We start from the raw sequence: 17,125 nt of genomic DNA on the forward strand, positions 1-17,125 counted from the left end.
TGGAGGTGGAGTTTTCATTTCACTAGGACTTTAATTTTAAAACAACAAAATGGACAAAAGACATCTAATCTGTTTGGTTTAAAAGGGTTTAACTTCTGTCAAATTAACATTTATTTCCACACCATAGTTGGCTATAAAGTCCTAGAAGCTATCGACATATACTCAGTTCAATTGGGAAAGTTTGCAGCTTTGGGGCCCCAGTAAGGGTTCTGGGATGAAGAGGTTCACTGAGGATGAAGAATAAGGCGTACCGAGGTAACGGTGGTGTACAGAACCCAAAGCAGTTCAGAAAATGAGCGACTGAATAGGTCTTACTTAAAACAGTGTTTTTTTATTGCAGATTGATAGATAGTTAGTCAGCGATGCCTCTCTTATGTCAATCTTCCATTTGACAAAGAGAAACTCAATATGGTCAAATTATTCAAACATATTTCTGATATGACTCCTCAGTGGGTTTGTTTGAGTGTAATTGTACTAATTCATCCAGCATTCACACAATTCTGTATGCAAAGAGGCTGAAAAAGAGGCCGGCAGTGCTTCTTGGATGGGGGGCGTGGCTTAAATTGGCTTTGATGTCATTAGGGGCGTGGCTTAGTTGAGTGTGTGATTAATGGGCGTGGCCGGATTTGGCTTAGATCTTATGGCTTTGATCCCAAGATGAATGAAAAGTGTTATGAAGTCACATCATGGGCGTGGCTTGATTTGGCTTAGATCTTATGGCTTTGATCCCAAGATGAATGAAAAGTGTTATGAGTCACATCATGGGCGTGGCTTGATTTGGCTTAGATCATATGGCTTTGATCCCAAGATGAATGAAAGGTGTTATGAAGTCACATCTTGTGCCTTTGATGTGAAAACAGATAAATAGCAGCACAGACTGTCAGTCAGTCACACCGAGAGAGACAGCATCTACTAGAGCTTCATATCCAGTGAACACGTCACATCAGCTTGATTCTGTTTGTGCCCATTTTAAGCACAAATATCTAAAGTATACAACTAAGAGAACTCAGCACCCGCTGACACAGCCGCGACTACATTTAGGTTGTTCTTTGTTTTAAAAAAAAAACAAAAACAGATTTGAGTCATGCCTCAACAGCGCCGTACCAGAGCAAAAGGGGGATTACCCCAGGGCATTCGCCGTGCTGCTCAGCCAAGCATGCAACAAATGGTCACGGAGAATCGCCGTCTGGTGAACACATTCAAACACCGTGACCAGGAGGTTGTCCACCAGAAAGCTGGCCTGGAGGAAGACAGGAGGAAAGAGGAGGAGACGCAAACGATGAAAGACCGCTCACACCAGGAGTTTCTCCGGAGCCTGGCTGGACTGTCAGAAGCCTCCTCAGGTTGCCCGGCACCTCCAACAACCAAGAGGGACTGCAAACAAGAAGAGGCGGAGCTGAAGGCGCGGCTCGCCGGCTTAATGCACAACATTGCGGAACTTCAGAAGAAAAATGAGAGTCTCCTTGCGAGGTCTGGTGGACCGCTTGGTGACATCATAATGGAAGACCTCCAGGAAGAAGAGGACATGACGGTGAAGTTCAGAGCTCTGGAGGAGAAGCTCCAGCAGGAGGTGAACGAGAGAAAGAGGCTGCAGGCTGAGAAGGAGACGCTCCAGAATGAGAAGGAGACGCTCCAGTATGAGAAGGAGAACCTCCAGTCTGAGAAGGAGACGCTCCAGAATGAGAAGGAGACGCTCCAGTCTGAGAAGGAGACGCTCCAGAATGAGAAGGAGACGCTCCAGTATGAGAAGGAGACGCTCCAGTCTGAGAAGGAGACGCTCCAGTATGAGAAGGAGAACCTCCAGTCTGAGAAGGAGACGCTCAAGTCTGAGAAGGAGACGCTCCAGAATGAGAAGGAGACGCTCCAGAATGAGAAGGAGACGCTCCAGTCCCAGAACAAGAACCTGGAGTCTGAGAAGGAGACGCTCAAGTCTGAGAACAAGAGCCTGTTTGTTGAGAAGGAGACGCTCAAGTCTGAGAAGGAGGCCCTCCACTCTGAGAAGGAGACGCTCCAGTCTGAGAAGGAGACGCTCCACTCTGAGAAGGAGACCCTCTGGGCTGAGAAGGAGACGCTCCAGGCTGAGAAGGAGAACCTCCAGGCTGAGAAGGAGAACTTCCAGGCTGAGAAGGAGAACCTCCACTCTGAGAAGGAGGCCCTCCAGGCTGAGAAGGAGACCCTACAGTCTGAGAAGGAGACCCTCCAGGCTGAGAAGGAGACCCTCCAGGCTGAGAAGGAGAACCTCCACTCTGAGAAGGAGGCCCTCCAGGCTGAGAAGACCCGGCGAGACGAGGACACGAACGGCTTAGAGGAAGAAATCTGTGCCAAGAAAAGAAGCTTCTGGAGGCGGCTCTTCAAGACCAATGGCAACAGAGAGAAGAAGAAGAAGATGAGAGAGACGGAAGAAGAGACCAAGAAAACAATGCAATAGCCGCCATGTTGGAATTCAATTGACACCATTGAGTTCTTCCAGTCAGTGTACATATGTATTGTGTTTTCAATGTCTTACTTGTCACTTGCTGCCATGAGGCAAACGGTACAGAGCAATAAAAACCAAAAAAGACCCAAAACCTGTTGTTTCCTCCACTGGAGTCAATTTGTTGAGTTTCTCTCTGTTGAGAGCGCAGAGAAATGACTGTTGTATGGGGTGCTGTATGAATAAAGTTCAATTGAATTGAACTTTACTTAACCCATTCATGCCCAGATGTTTTTCAGAGTTGCAAGTCATATAATTTTATCAGTTGAATTCCTCTGAATCATGTTATGTATTTTTTTTATTTTGTAGTTTGTTTCCAAGAAAATAGCATTTTTATGATTTGTATTATTATTATAATTATAATATTAGTAGTCACACAGCTTGTCACTAGGTCAAATGTCATCTAATAATAATATAGAAATAATAGGAAGCTTTCTAAAGGAGCACTTTCACTTAGTGATGTCATAATAATGCGACGGCGGTGCAAGCATGAGCTGGTCTCCTTTTATAAAGGAAGCATCGGTGTCTCCTAGGCTAAAGGAAGCATCAGTGTCTACTAGGCTAAAGGAAGCATCAGTGTCTCCTAGGCTAAAGGAGGCATCAGTGTCTCCTAGGCTAAAAGAGGCATCAGTGTCTCCTAGGCTAAAGGAAGCATCAGTGTCTCCTAGGCTAAAGGAGGCATCAGTGTCTCCTAGGCTAAAAGAGGCATCAGTGTCTCCTAGGCTAAAGGAAGCATCAGTGTCTCCTAGGCTAAAGGAGGCATCAGTGTCTCCTAGGCTAAAGGAGGCTCTAAAGGAAGCGACGAGCCTCCTTTCCTTTGCTGATTGAGAATTCGGACAGTCCTCATCATGGCCGCTACACTAAACACCTCCGGGACTCAGGACAAGTCGACCGATAAGGAGACAGGAGGGACATTTTGGACGTAGCCCATGTCTTCAGCCGGAAGGAGCAGGAAGCAGATGATGTCATGTGACAGGAAGCACTTGGAAACTATTTTTTATTAGAAAAAAACCCCTTTTCTAAGTTGTCTAATAGCATATAAGTGGAAAAAGTTGCATTAGTTCCTTTGAGATTTTTTTTAATGTGAGTAGAAAATGACAGTGAGACACTTCAGTAACAATTGTTTGTTTGTGTAAGAGGACCAGTGCAAGAGAATGTACTCTGTATGAGTAATAAGTATGTTTGTTTTTACGCATTTTGTTTATAATATCTTTTGACAGCTTTTATTTATTGATTTTATGATGCACAGATGGGTTGGCACTTGACAATGAAAAAAAAAAGAGCTTCTATTCTATATATTTTAAATGTTTGCTTGTTGGTGAAGTTTAAATGGTGAATAAAACAAAGAGCATCTCACCACTTCCTCAGCCTCCCCGTGCCTCTCATCGAAGCTCCTCACCAGCCTCTTCCTGTCTTCTGCGAGACACACAAGCACAGGTGTTCGTTTAACGACACGCGACGTGACGGTATCGGTTGGTTGATTCGTTATTTGTGTGTTTTGTTTTGTTTTGTTTACCTCCGTGACTCCTCAGCGCTCTCTCCGGCATCAGCCTCAGCTCCTCGTACAGAGATCTGTACATTTCGTGCAACTTCTCGAACTCCTCTGAAGACATTCTGCAGCGGCTCAGGCCCCGTGGCTTTCGGGGAATGTAATACACTCAGTCCGTTTCGTATTAAATGAACTTCTGGAGGTTAATTCTCTGATTTCCGCCAGTTGTTTCCTTGTCTTCTCTGGATAATCACAGCCATGGGACTCTTCCGCGTCGCGATCCTCGTGACGTAACGCCGGAACAAAAATAAAATAAAATAAATTAATTAAACAGTTTCAAAAGCATTTTTTTTGAAAAATACTTACAAATATTTAGTTTTCTGATTAATTATACTAAACGATAAAGTACCCATAAATATAAAGCTATATATTTGCAAACTCTATTAATTCAGGCATAACGCGGTCAGCTATAACACCGCTTTCTGGGTTTTGTAGGTTGTAGTGACGTCGAATGAAGCGCGTGACTTTCACACAATTCACACAACGTTTTATTACGATTAAATGTGTTATAGAAGTAAAATTATTTAACAACAACAATAAATGGACATGAAATGTTAATATGAACAACGTGGATTGATTTATGCACGGATGAGGTTACGCTTACAAAAACAGAACTACAAACACTAATCATTTTCAGTATTATTGGTATTATTTGTATGTTGATGGATTTAATTTCCTTCCCACCAAAAATAACATTTCCACCACGTAATTTTCATATATTATAAATTGGTACACAAAGACTTTGACTGAATAATAAGAACATCTCGTCTGCAATTTGTTTATTTTTATTCTTAACCCCCAAACAACAAATTGCAATATTTCTCCTTTGTTTTTATTAAACAAAACAATACCACAGTGTCACTGTCATATAGCTTACGCTGCTAGTTTTAAAAGACTTTATGTTGAGATTGCAGTAGTTTTTGGTCAACTTTTTTTGTGTTAAAAAAAATATACATTTGAAATAATATTTGTGATAATGACAATGCATTTAGTTTCTAATGCACTTTTCATATACAAGTAAACAGGAAACGTTGCTGAAATGCAAAAACGATGTATTTTCACTTTTAATGGAGCCTAAAATCGGCTTTATGTTGTGGTGTACTAGTTTTTTGACGTAAGTGGGTTTTCTTGGACACTTTCAATAAGAAATGTTTAATCACTTATGCACTTTTCATTTAAAAATCTAATCAAAGAGCTACAAGCACATTAAAAAAAAAGCAACAAAAAACAAAAAAAATGTAAACTTTATTTTTTAAAAACGAGTCCTTAAATACAATTAAAAGTGCCTTTATGCATCAAATATCATGCAACAAATAGAAAAGTTTAAATCTAAACATCACTACGGCATTATTTCACCACCTATTTCATATGGCATATTGCATGTACATATACATATATTTTTTACATGTGCAAGTACACTAATACCATTGTATTATTATTATTATAAGTATACTATTACTATTGGTATTATTATTATTATTATTATTACTGATATATATATATATATATTGTTAGTTATATTATTGCTACCATTATTAGTAGTACTATACACGAGTATTATACACTATTACACATTGTTATCTGTATTATTGTTATTATTATTATATAATGCCTACTTCTAATGGCTCTGCCACTGCACCTTACTATTTATTTATCTTGCTTTTATCTCGTCTTATTTCTAAGTGCCCATGTTCCGTTCTGTGTTTTACTTTATGTCTTATACCCAGATATTTTTATATCTTTATTTCTTACTTTTATTACTATTCTATTGTATTTTATAATATTCGTATGTACCAGATTGCTGCAACAAAACAATTTCCCTTCGGGGATGAATAAAATAATTATCTATCTATCTATCTCCCACATGGAAAGAACCTATATGAGGATATATGCACATATATGAAACCTATATGCAGCATATATGACAATATATGAGCATATATGACAATATATGCTGCACATATGCACATAAATGCTGCATATATGCACATATATGCTGCAGATATGCACATATATGCTGCAGATAATAATAATAATAATCTTTATTTCTATAGCACTTTTTATACATTAAGCAACACAAAGTGCTTCCACAAAAATTAAAAACAGTGCAAAGATAAAATAGATGAATAAAAAGCAGGTGAACACACACGCATACATGCAGACACACATCATAGGTGAAGACATGCCGAGTGATATGGAGACATGGCAGGACACTGAGGACTAAGGTGAGGAAAGGGACATATTTGGGCCGTCCACACTGGGGGCGGCACAACTTCCGACCACAGGGGGCGCCGCCCCACAGATCCCCCCCCAACCGGGCAGACAAGCCAATCCCACCGCATACGCGGGGGACCTGCCAGGTGCCCGGGCAGGGAAACCCATGGGACGGCTCCACCAGTGGCAAAAACCGGCCACCACCAGTGTAGCGCCCCCTAGAGGAACCACTGGAGATAAAAAAGAAAATTAGAAAAGAAAAGAAAAGAAAAGAAAAGAAAAGAAAAGAAAAGAAAAGAAAAGAAAAGAAAAGAAAAGAAAAGAAAAGAAAAGAATATGATAAGATATATTGTCATATATATGCACATGTATTGTATGTACATATATGCACATATATGTACATAAAATATGTACAAAACGGCCAATTTTATATATGTCACATATATTCAAAGCCTATATTAAAACCTATATTAAAACATATATGTTTATATCGGTTCTTTCCATGTGGGCTAAGTTAAAACGTGCCCGCCAGCTCGCAGTTACCCGGATGACGATTGCGTCTCGTGGATCGTGCGTGCGTGCGCGTGTGTGGGACTACAATCCCATGATGCACCGCGCGCCCCGTCTCGTCTCTCTCCTCCTGCTGCTGCTGCTCAGCCTCTCTCTGCGTTGACATCAGCTGTTGTGCCTCCGCAGCCGCAGCAGCCGCAGCCGCCGCAGCCTCCTGCAGCAGCACACGGAGCCGCTCTCAGCCGCTGCGGGATGTTCGTGGTCCTCCTGGTCGCGGGCCTCGGGGTGGGCACGCTGCTGGCCGTCCTGTTCGCCCCCCAGATACGGTAAGAGACGGCTTTACTACACACACACACACACACACACACACACACACACCACAGGCCGGCTGTCAGTCACTCCGCTGAACACATTACATCCATTTTTTTATTTTAATTTTTTAATTACTGGAGCATGAAACGCAGCGTGCGTTTATTTATTTATCACCTCCCGGGTGCGTGTTGTTGTTGTTGTTTATTATAAACAGTTTATTGCAGAGTCAAACCGGGGGATGGATGACTAGGGGGGGGGGGGGGGGGGGGGGGGGGCGGGGGGCTGTGGGAGTTCTCGCGCGGAGGTGAAGCGGCTCGGGCCTATCAGCTGGCCGCGCGTGGGAGGAGCTCGGCGTGCCGCGCGTGACTCTGCCGGAGCCATTGGTTGTTACGGAGCCGCGCGGCGCGGCGCGGCGCGGCGTGGTGGCGCGAGACGCGGCGCGGTCGTTCACCCCCGACTTTCTCCATCGATTATTAAGCCGCGGACGCGGCGCGTGGGGGAGAAGCTGCCTACGTCACTGACGAACTTAAAATACCATCTCACCTTGTTCAGGTGAACTTAGTGCGACTTTCTCTAAAGCTGAAGCCACAAATGGGGAAAGTTTTTATCTATTTTTTTTACTGGAACAAGAAACGTCCTGGTCAGTCAGTGGAACAAGTCAAATATAATATTAAACTGCAGATATGGACAAACGTCAAAGTCTTTCCTTCGTTTCATCCTTTTGTAACTGCAAGAATTCACCAGTCTATTCTGAAATATACATATTAAAGTTAATCAGATATATTTGCAAAAAAAAAACAAAACCTTCAGTCGTCTGTATCTGGATATCATGTTTATTCAGGATTAAAGCAATTTGTCATCATCTGGAAATCGTTTTGAGTTTACGTGTCTAAAGTATCACTTCACATAAGTTGGACTCGTTGTTTTATTGTGAAAGGCGTTGCGTCATGTGACCTCTACAGTTTGCATTAATGTCGGGGGTCAAATTCTGGCCAAGGCCGGTTTTCAATGTCATTTTTTGCCAATCTAGTGTTTTTAGATCAGCCTCTGTCAGTTTTCATATTTATACTTTAAAAAAAAAAAAAGATCACATGGCGGCCGGATTACATCCTCTGGCGGGCCGCTTCTGGCCCCCGGGCCGGTTCTGGCCCCCGGGCCACATGTTGGACACCCCTGGTCTAACGCCAGTCAATTCAATTATATTTCTATAATAAGAGCGTGGAAATGGAGAAAACACCAGGATGAACCTGAACGGAACCAAGAAGAGAGAAAAAGACGAGACTAGAAGATTGTGGCTTTGGTGTTAAGAGAACTGGGGTTGTACACGGTGGAGCGGTTGCTGGTTCAAACCCCCAGCGGTGAGAGCTCGTCTCTTAGGCTCCGCCCACACAGGCAGGCCGCCATGCTCAGTTCACATTTTGTCATTTTTTTTTGCATGCATCCTTTCAAACACGAGCCGCCGTGTGAGCGTGATCTGACCCCATGTGCTTGAACCTCAGAGCGTGACGTCAGCAGCACCAGGGTTGCCAGATGCGACTCACCGTTTTCCAGCACAAACAACTCAAAACCCTCATTAAACACCATCCCGACTCTCAGCCCGTGTCGGAGTCGTGTTAAAACCGCAAAACTAGTACATGTGGTAATAAACAACACGCCACGGACACGCGTGTACGAAATAAATACAAGTTCTAAGTTGCGATTGGGGGACGTCCGCCTTATCTGGCAACCCTGGTTCAAGTGAAGAGACGTAAAACCCAGACTCCTCTCACAGCCCACATGTTTACATTTTGCACATCTCACTTTCTTCCTAATATTTTTGCACTGCTCTTTGTTTTTATATTTTATTTTATTCTATTTTTTGTGTATTTACTTATCTATGCACGTCGGCTCCAGGGTAGACGGCAAAATAAGAATTCCATTCACTGTGAAACCTGCTTTTACTGGTGATATGACAACAAAACACCTTGAACCTTGAACCTTGAATACAAAATAAACTGTTAAAGCGTTAAAAATCAACACGCCGAGTGGCCGAGTTGACGTCACGTGCCTGATTGTGGAGCGTGGTGGCGGACGGACGTGTCTTTGGGGGTGTAGAAGAAGTCCAGAGTGCTGATTGGCCGTCGCCGTGTCCACGCAGGAGATACGCGGCGGGGGGGGTGTGCGGCTCGGCGGCTCGCCTGGACGGGAAGACGGTCCTCATCACCGGCGCCAACACGGGGATCGGCAAGGAGACGGCGCTGGACCTGGCCTCCAGAGGTGACTTGCTCCCTACAATGACCAGGAAGTAGCGGCGTGGCGACCGTTACTTAGCGCTTCACTGCTGGTCGACGACTTACAACTAATAAACTAAACTACATGAACGAAGCAACAAAAACACAATTATTAGCAACACCACAAACCTAACATAACTCCCAATAATTACATTTAAAACACCACAAACAGAAACTCCCATAATGCATTGCAGCTCCTTTATCGCTACACATTATTAAAATGGAAGATAAATGTGTGAGATGTGGATTGTTAGAACCAAGAGTGTGATGGTGTGTCTTTAATGTCCTGTAGTTGTTGTGGAATTCACTAGAATGTTCCGTCACTCTCAACAAGTCTGGAATGAACCTCCTGGAATAGGCTTTTACTGTGAAAGGTACAGGAAGCTCCCAGCTTCAGACACCAGTTGAGTTGTCATGAGTGGAAAAATGGGGATTTTTTTTTTTATGTGGAAATGTTGATTGATCTAAAAGGATGTTCTTCTACGCCAAACACTCGTTAGTTGACGGGACACAATCGGTCCGCTTTCATTCAGAGTTCCCGGTAAAATAGTTCTGTAATAACATTTAAATAAACTGGAGTGTACGTGATGAAAACTTTTGAGTTTCACACAAAAAAATACTGTGGAAAATGACTTTTATCTCAACATAAAGGCAATTTTAATGAAACTTTCTGAGTTTGTTCAGTAGAAATGTCCTTTCAAAGTAAAAAAATACTTTCAGTGTAATTTACAACCGTAAAATTCAAATATATACCCACTTCAGAATTTATATATATAAATACATTCAAATGACCAAATTCAGTTTAAATAGTGGAAATTTCATGAATTAAATAAAAAAATAAAAAAAAATATTTCCACTATCAATCCTTCTCAATGGAAACATTAAGATATTAAAAAAAATTAAAAAATACATTTAAAATGACCCACTTCAGTTTCAATAGTTGAAAATTCATAAATTAATTAAATTAAAACATAAAAATTTCAACTGTGGATCATTCTGAATGGAAACATTAAGATATTTTTTTTAAAATTACAAAATTTAAAATGACCAAATTCAGTTTAAAATGTTGAAAATTCATGAATTAATGAAAATTTAAAAAAAAATTCACCTGTAGATCATTCTGAACGGAAACATTAAGATATAAAAAAAAAAAATTTTAAAATTAAAATGACCCACTTCAGTTTAAATAGTTGAAAATTCATGAATTAATGCACATTTTTTTTTAAAAGTGGAAAATTCCTGAATTTAAAGGAGAGAAAAAATTCTTTCAACTATGGATCACTCTGAATGGAAACATTGATATTAAAAAAATAAAGAATAAAGCTCTACGGAGGAACAAAGCAGACTAATATTCCCTCCATGTTGACGTCTCACCTGGTGTTTGACTCAACCTGCTCTCCCTCCTGTTCATCGTCCGGCTGCTGCTTCTTCCCCCCCGACAGGCGCCCGGGTCATCATGGCGTGTCGAGACGTGGCGAAGGGCGAGGAGGCGGCCGCCAGCATCCGGGCGGCGCACGCCAACGCAGACGTGGAGGTGCGGGAGCTGGACCTGGCCGACACCTGCTCCATACGAGCCTTCGCCCAGAGGTTCCTGCAAGGTGGGCGGGGCTTCTCTTCCTGAACAAACAGAACAAATCAAAAATACACATAAAAGTTGAGATTCTCCATTAAAACCACAAAAAAAATTTTGTTTTTAAAAAAATCTCTTCTCAGAAGTCAACCATCTTCATATACTTATCAACAACGCCGGGGTGATGATGTGTCCCTACACTAAAACCATCGACGGCTTCGAGATGCACATTGGAGTCAATCACTTGGGTAAGAAAAGACTAATAACTAATAACTAATCTATTATTTTTTTTTTTTTTTATTACATGGACACGAGAGAAATGCTAAAAAAAGATGTAGTTTGCACGTTTGGCCACTAGTGGATGCTGTTCATTTTTCTAATGGAAACCACACGAACATACAGCAGAGAACAGTTCGCTATGAACATAATTTATTCTGGTGACTGTCAAAATAAAAGTACCAAATCCCAGGAGAACATGGAGTCATGACACTCTATATTGTTAAAGGGGTCATATTAAGCAAAATTCCCTTTGTAGTTCCAACCGGCCAATCAGGAGTCAAACCCTCTATAGTGTCATCGGGGGTTCAGCCAATCACAGTCGAGGTAGGCCCCTCCCCCTTTGACTCCTCCCACAATCAGGCAGCTCTGCTCTGGCACATGGCGCCACGAGAGGAAAGTACTTCCTACCTCTTCCCATATATGGGCATGTGTGGGGGCGGAGCCAGTCCAGCTCACACAGACACAGCAGATTCTGACTGTAGCTCCTAGGATCCAGTATTCAAATGGAGGGAAACTCAAGGAGAAGCAATAAACTTTGAATAGAAGCTTTTTTGGGGCTAACGAGACCAAGAGAATGTTTAGAAACTGGACAATATGACGTCTTTTTAATGTCCGTCTACTGAGCACGTGCAGAAAGTTGCATTTCCAGCGAAAACCGAAGAGTCAAATTTAAAAACACAAGTTCTACATGTTCTGTTCAACGTGACCCGCTCATTATTTTAAGTGGGCCTCGTTCTCCCGATTCCTTAATAAAGTCAAATTACGAGACGCGTCTATTCCTTCTTCCGTATAAAAAAGCTTTTAAAACACGTTTTGTCCCGTTTGTGACGGAATCACAGAACAAAATGTTCGCCGTCTCTCGTCTCGGGAGACGAGGAGCCAGCAGGACTGCGTGGGCTTTTACTTTCTCCAGGAACTTCCTCCCACGAGGAGTGTGTTCAACACGGACTGTGGAGTTGAATCTCACTCCGTTCAGCACACTGCCTCTTTTAACAGCTTCAACACTGTGTCGGATTCGATTTGAGCATTTTCTTTAAAAATCGACTTGTATTTAAGTGTGTGTGTGTGTGTGTGTGTGTGTGTGTGTGTGTGTGTGTGTCCAGGCCACTTCCTGCTGACGTCCCTGCTGATCGGGCTGCTGAAGCGCAGCGCCCCAGCCCGGGTCGTGGTCGTCTCCTCGCTGGCGCACAACTTCGGCTGGATCCGCTTCCACGACCTGCACAGCCAGGGGAGCTACAACAGCGGCCTGGCGTACTGCCAGAGCAAGCTAGCTAACGTGCTGTTCACCAGGGAGCTGGCGCGCAGGCTCAAAGGTGACGCACGCACACACACACACACAAAGAATTACTGACGTACAGCAGGGGAATCTGAATAAATACATAATCATCATAATAAACCTGGGATCCTCCAGACGGTCCAGCTTGTGTCAATCAGTCAAACATGATGTAGAAAATTGATACTTTTTCCACCATAACTGCAACTTTGATACTTTTTAATCATTACTGCTACATTTGAACCATTATTGCAACTTTTATTGATACTTTCTCACCATTTCTGCTACTTTATGAATACTTTTTTGACCATTACTGCAACTTTATTAATACTCTGTCACCAATACTGCAAATTTATGAAACCATTATTGCAACTTTTATTTTCTACTCTTTAATCATTACCGAAACTTTGATACTTAACTGCAACTTTGATGCTTTTGAAGCATTATTGCAACTTTTATTGAATAATACTTTCTCACCAATACTGCAACTTTATTAAACCATTTTTGCAACTTTTATTTGATACTTCAATCAGTACTGCTACTTTATCGACACTTTCTCACCATTACTGCTCCGTTTGAACCATTATTGAAACTTTTATTGACACTTTCTCATCATTTCTACTTTAATTTAATGTCCATTTTTTAAAAGAAGGCAATAAACTGACTCTTACTTTGACTAAACTAAACCACTTGTTTCACTCTGCATTACTGCAGTGCGTCTTTTAGTAAAACGATATTGTAAATCCTTGTGGTCGTGAAATTATCTATGTCTCGATGAGGGCAGTCTGCCGCCACGGGCCTAATGAAACCCCAAACAAACCCTAAAAGCACGTTGGTTTTCCAGTCGTCTTGTGACGGGCGTCTCCCCCCTCCCCCTCCCCCCTCCCCCACCAGGCACCAGCGTGACGGTGAACTCCGTCCACCCGGGCACGGTGAACTCCGACCTCACCAGGCACTCCACCCTCATGACCATATTCTTCACCGTCTTCGCCATGTTCCTGAAGACGCCGCGGGAAGGAGCGCAGACCAGCATCTACTGCGCCGTGGCGGAGGAGCTGGACGCCATCACCGGGCAGCACTTCAGGTAGGGCGGGGGGAGGGGGGGGCACAACATCTGGAGGGGGGGGAAAACATCCAGGCTGACATGTGACTGTGGACAAGACAAAAACACGTCTCAGCTGGGGGGGTTTTCTTTCTTTCTTTTTTTTAAAGCTTCATTCCCCTTTGATCTGTGGAAAATGAGATCAAAGCTTTAAAAAGACCAAAAAACCACAGAAGATCTCACGGCGGCGGCCAACAAGGCTTTTCCATTAAGTCGTTAAATTCTCACCGCCACGCTGGAAAACACGGAGGGCAGATCGATTCGTTACAAGAACCCTGAAGGAAGCGATCAGATTCACGTTTAAAAGCAACAAGATCATCTGATTTAATCCCATCGGGCTTTTTTTTTTTTAAACCCGAAGCTTTATTTAACTTTCAAGGTTGGATTCTTTCCAGAACCGAGCTGCAAGAAGCAACAATCCAACAAACCACCAGGAAAAAGGTTGAAATGTCACTTAAAAACAATAGAATTTCTCAATAGTAGCTGACAACAGAACAACAAGAGCTGAGAGTTAATATGTCAGTGGTGCTGCCATGGCAGAGAAAACTAACATCAGTTTCTAACAATACCCATAATGCAACAGCTGTAGGAGAAGTTTTTTGACATTTCACTGCGTTTTGCGTCGTTAAATTGGCTTCACGTTGGGATTTTAGTCGCTTTCCTTACTAACCATTTGCGAAAATATTGACATGAAAGAAAAAATCAACTTAAAAGGTTTTTTTTGCACTATTTTACTGAAACATTCATGTAAATTCTGCTTTTGTTTTCAGTTTAACAATTTAATCCAGTTTAGCATAATTAGTCTATTATGTATTTTAGTATTTTGTATGAGAATCCTGGTGTTGAATTGTAATGGTTATTATTGATGTTAATATTGTTACTGGTTTTACACACACGCATATATATATATATATATATATATACACACACACATCTATATATATATACATATATAGATATATACACACACACACATATATATATATACATATATAGATATATACACACACACACATATATATATATACATATATAGATATATACACACACACACATATATATATATACATATATAGATATATACACACACACACATATATATATATATATACATATATAGATATATACACACACACACATATATATATACATATATAGATATATACACATACACACACACACACATATATATATATATATATATATATACACACACACACATCTATATATATATACATATATATATATATACACACACACACATCTATATATATATACATATATCTACATACACACACACACACACACATATACATATATATCTACATACACACACACACACACACATATATCTACATACATATACATACATACACATTCATATATATATACATACATATATATATATACATACACATACATACACACACATACATACACACATATATACACACATACACACACACACACACACACACACACACACACACACACACACACACACACACACACACACACACACACACACACATATATACATACATATATACATACATATATACATACATACATACACATACATGTATATACACATATACATACATATGTACATATACATACACACATACATATATGTACACACATACATAAATACATACATATATATAAAATGTGTATTATGTGTTCATGCTCGTTATGTTTTCCGTAGGAATATTTATGAAAGCCGGCGTTAGATTCTAGATTCTAGATGTTAGATTCTAGATTCTTACTGCCAATGTTCTACGTTGGTCCCTGAAACAAATACAGGAACTGAAAACAAATATTGTCAACGTTCCAGAGTAAGAGCAGCGGTTGAATCGAGTTGAAATGAGAAAAAAAAACAACAACAAAAAAAACAAACAAACCCTGCAGGCTGAAGCAGCACAAGGTCAGAGAGGAATCAGATGACTGCAGTCAGAGTGCTGAGTCAGGGGCTTTCATCCTGTAATAATCCCTCCTCCTCCTCCTCCTCCTCCTCCTCCTCCTCCTCCTCCTCCTCCTCCTCCTCCTCCTCCTCCTCCTCCTCCTCTTCCTCTTCCTCTTCCTCCTCTTCCTCTTCCTCCTCTTCCTCTTCCTCCTCTTCCTCCTCCTCTTCCTCCTCCTCTTCCTCTTCCTCTTCCTCTTCCTCTTCCTCTTCCTCTTCCTCTTCCTCTTCCTCCTCCTCTTCCTCCTCCTCTTCCTCCTCCTCCTCCTCCTCCTCCTCCTCCTCCTCCTCCTCCTCCTCCTCCTCCTCCTCCTCCTCCTCCTCCTCCTCCTCCTCCTCCTCCTCCTCCTCCTCCTCCTCCTCCTCCTCTTCCTCCTCCTCCTCCTCCTCCTCCTCCTCCTCCTCCTCCTCCTCCTCCTCCTCCTCCTCCTCCTCCTCCTCCTCCTCCTCCTCCTCCTCCTCTTCCTCCCTTCCAGTGACTGCGCCCCCGCCTTCGTGGCGCCGCAGGGCCGCAGCGCGGAGACGGCGCGGCGGCTGTGGGAGGTCAGCTGCGAGCTCCTCGCCATCCAGTGGGACTGAACGCCTCCTTCGCTTTTTAATCACGCTTTTAAATGTTCTGTACAAAATGGACGTTTTTTTTCTTACCCAAATAAGCAGTCAGGTCAATTCTGTAAGAAGTCCTCTGACGTGACGTGGAAGTTCTCTCTCTCTTTTTGTATAACAATGTAGTAATTACATTATAATAACTTGAGTATTTTGGTGCTCTAAGACCTTTTTTTTTCTCTCTTTTAAAAAAAAAAAAAAAAAAACAACCAAAACCACTCAACTGTATTATCATGTAACCACAAATACCTTTTTGGACTCTATATTTTTGTGACACAATGTGAATAACAGCGTAGGCAAAAAAAAAAAAAAAAAAAAACGAAAAGCAACGTGATGTATCGTGACGCCGCCGGGTCGGTCGAAGGTCAACGCAGGGTAAACGACCAGCATCTTCATCAGCTTCGCTCTGGGTTTTTTTTTTTTTCTTTTTTTCTCTCCGCCGCCATTTCTGAAACCAGTTCAGGGGTTCATACAGCGTCTCTCCTCCAGCATCCAGCCCCAGCGAGTTCCAGACCAACAAGCAGACCTGGGATCAGCCTCGCGGCGGCGTTACCGCTCCGCTTTCTCTTCTTTTTGGTTTTTTTGTCGTCGTCGTCGCCGTTTGCATATCTGCTGGACGAGATTCTAAGTTTTACATTGGGAACGAAGGAAACGTCCCTTCTCACGTCTCCTTTTCCGCAGCGTTCGGGTGCCAAGAGTTTACATTCTGTGTTTTATATACGAGCGAAACATGCCTTTTACTACACGTACGTTCATGTTCCGAGTTGAATGTTTACATTTTATGTAAATAAACTGAGATCTTGGTAGAAACTCGCCGTGGTGATGTCATTGGAACACCAATCTGGACAATTGTGCTTCGTTTTAAGTTCCGAATCCTAAAAAAGAAAGAATAATTCTATTAATATACGACAGTTTGGTGTTTATTTCATTGTATACAGTGAGCAATTCCGAGTGATTTCAGGATATAAACTCCGCAAAAGAGGCCAACAAATAAATGCCTTCTAATC

The 17,125-nt window shown here is 41.9% G+C and overlaps 2 protein-coding genes across 3 annotated transcripts in view; one reads left to right on the forward strand and one right to left on the reverse strand.

Moving 5' to 3' along the window:
* The window catches only part of vti1b (vesicle transport through interaction with t-SNAREs 1B), a 12,381-nt gene extending 5,516 nt beyond the window's left edge, over positions 1-6,865 (reverse strand). For both annotated transcript variants that reach the window (XM_080512838.1, XM_080512837.1), the window contains exons 1-3: positions 6,780-6,865; positions 3,990-4,244; positions 3,831-3,889 (exon numbers count right to left, since the gene is read on the reverse strand). In XM_080512838.1, the coding sequence (XP_080368964.1) occupies positions 3,831-3,889; positions 3,990-4,086 (156 nt within the window). In that variant the 5' untranslated portion in view covers positions 4,087-4,244; positions 6,780-6,865. The remainder of the gene's footprint in view (positions 1-3,830; positions 3,890-3,989; positions 4,245-6,779) is intronic.
* An 84-nt stretch (positions 6,866-6,949) lies between these two features.
* rdh12 (retinol dehydrogenase 12) lies at positions 6,950-16,431 on the forward strand. Its single transcript, XM_080512965.1, has 7 exons — positions 6,950-7,072; positions 9,196-9,314; positions 10,771-10,926; positions 11,042-11,146; positions 12,281-12,490; positions 13,345-13,534; positions 15,992-16,431. Exons 1-7 carry the CDS (start codon positions 6,999-7,001, stop codon positions 16,092-16,094), a joined length of 957 nt encoding a protein of 318 aa, XP_080369091.1. The 5' UTR covers positions 6,950-6,998; the 3' UTR covers positions 16,095-16,431.
* The last annotated feature ends 694 nt before the right edge of the window (positions 16,432-17,125 follow it).

Source organism: Blennius ocellaris (genome assembly GCF_963422515.1).
Source record: "Blennius ocellaris genome assembly, chromosome: 17".
Classification (NCBI taxonomy): domain Eukaryota; kingdom Metazoa; phylum Chordata; class Actinopteri; order Blenniiformes; family Blenniidae; genus Blennius; species Blennius ocellaris.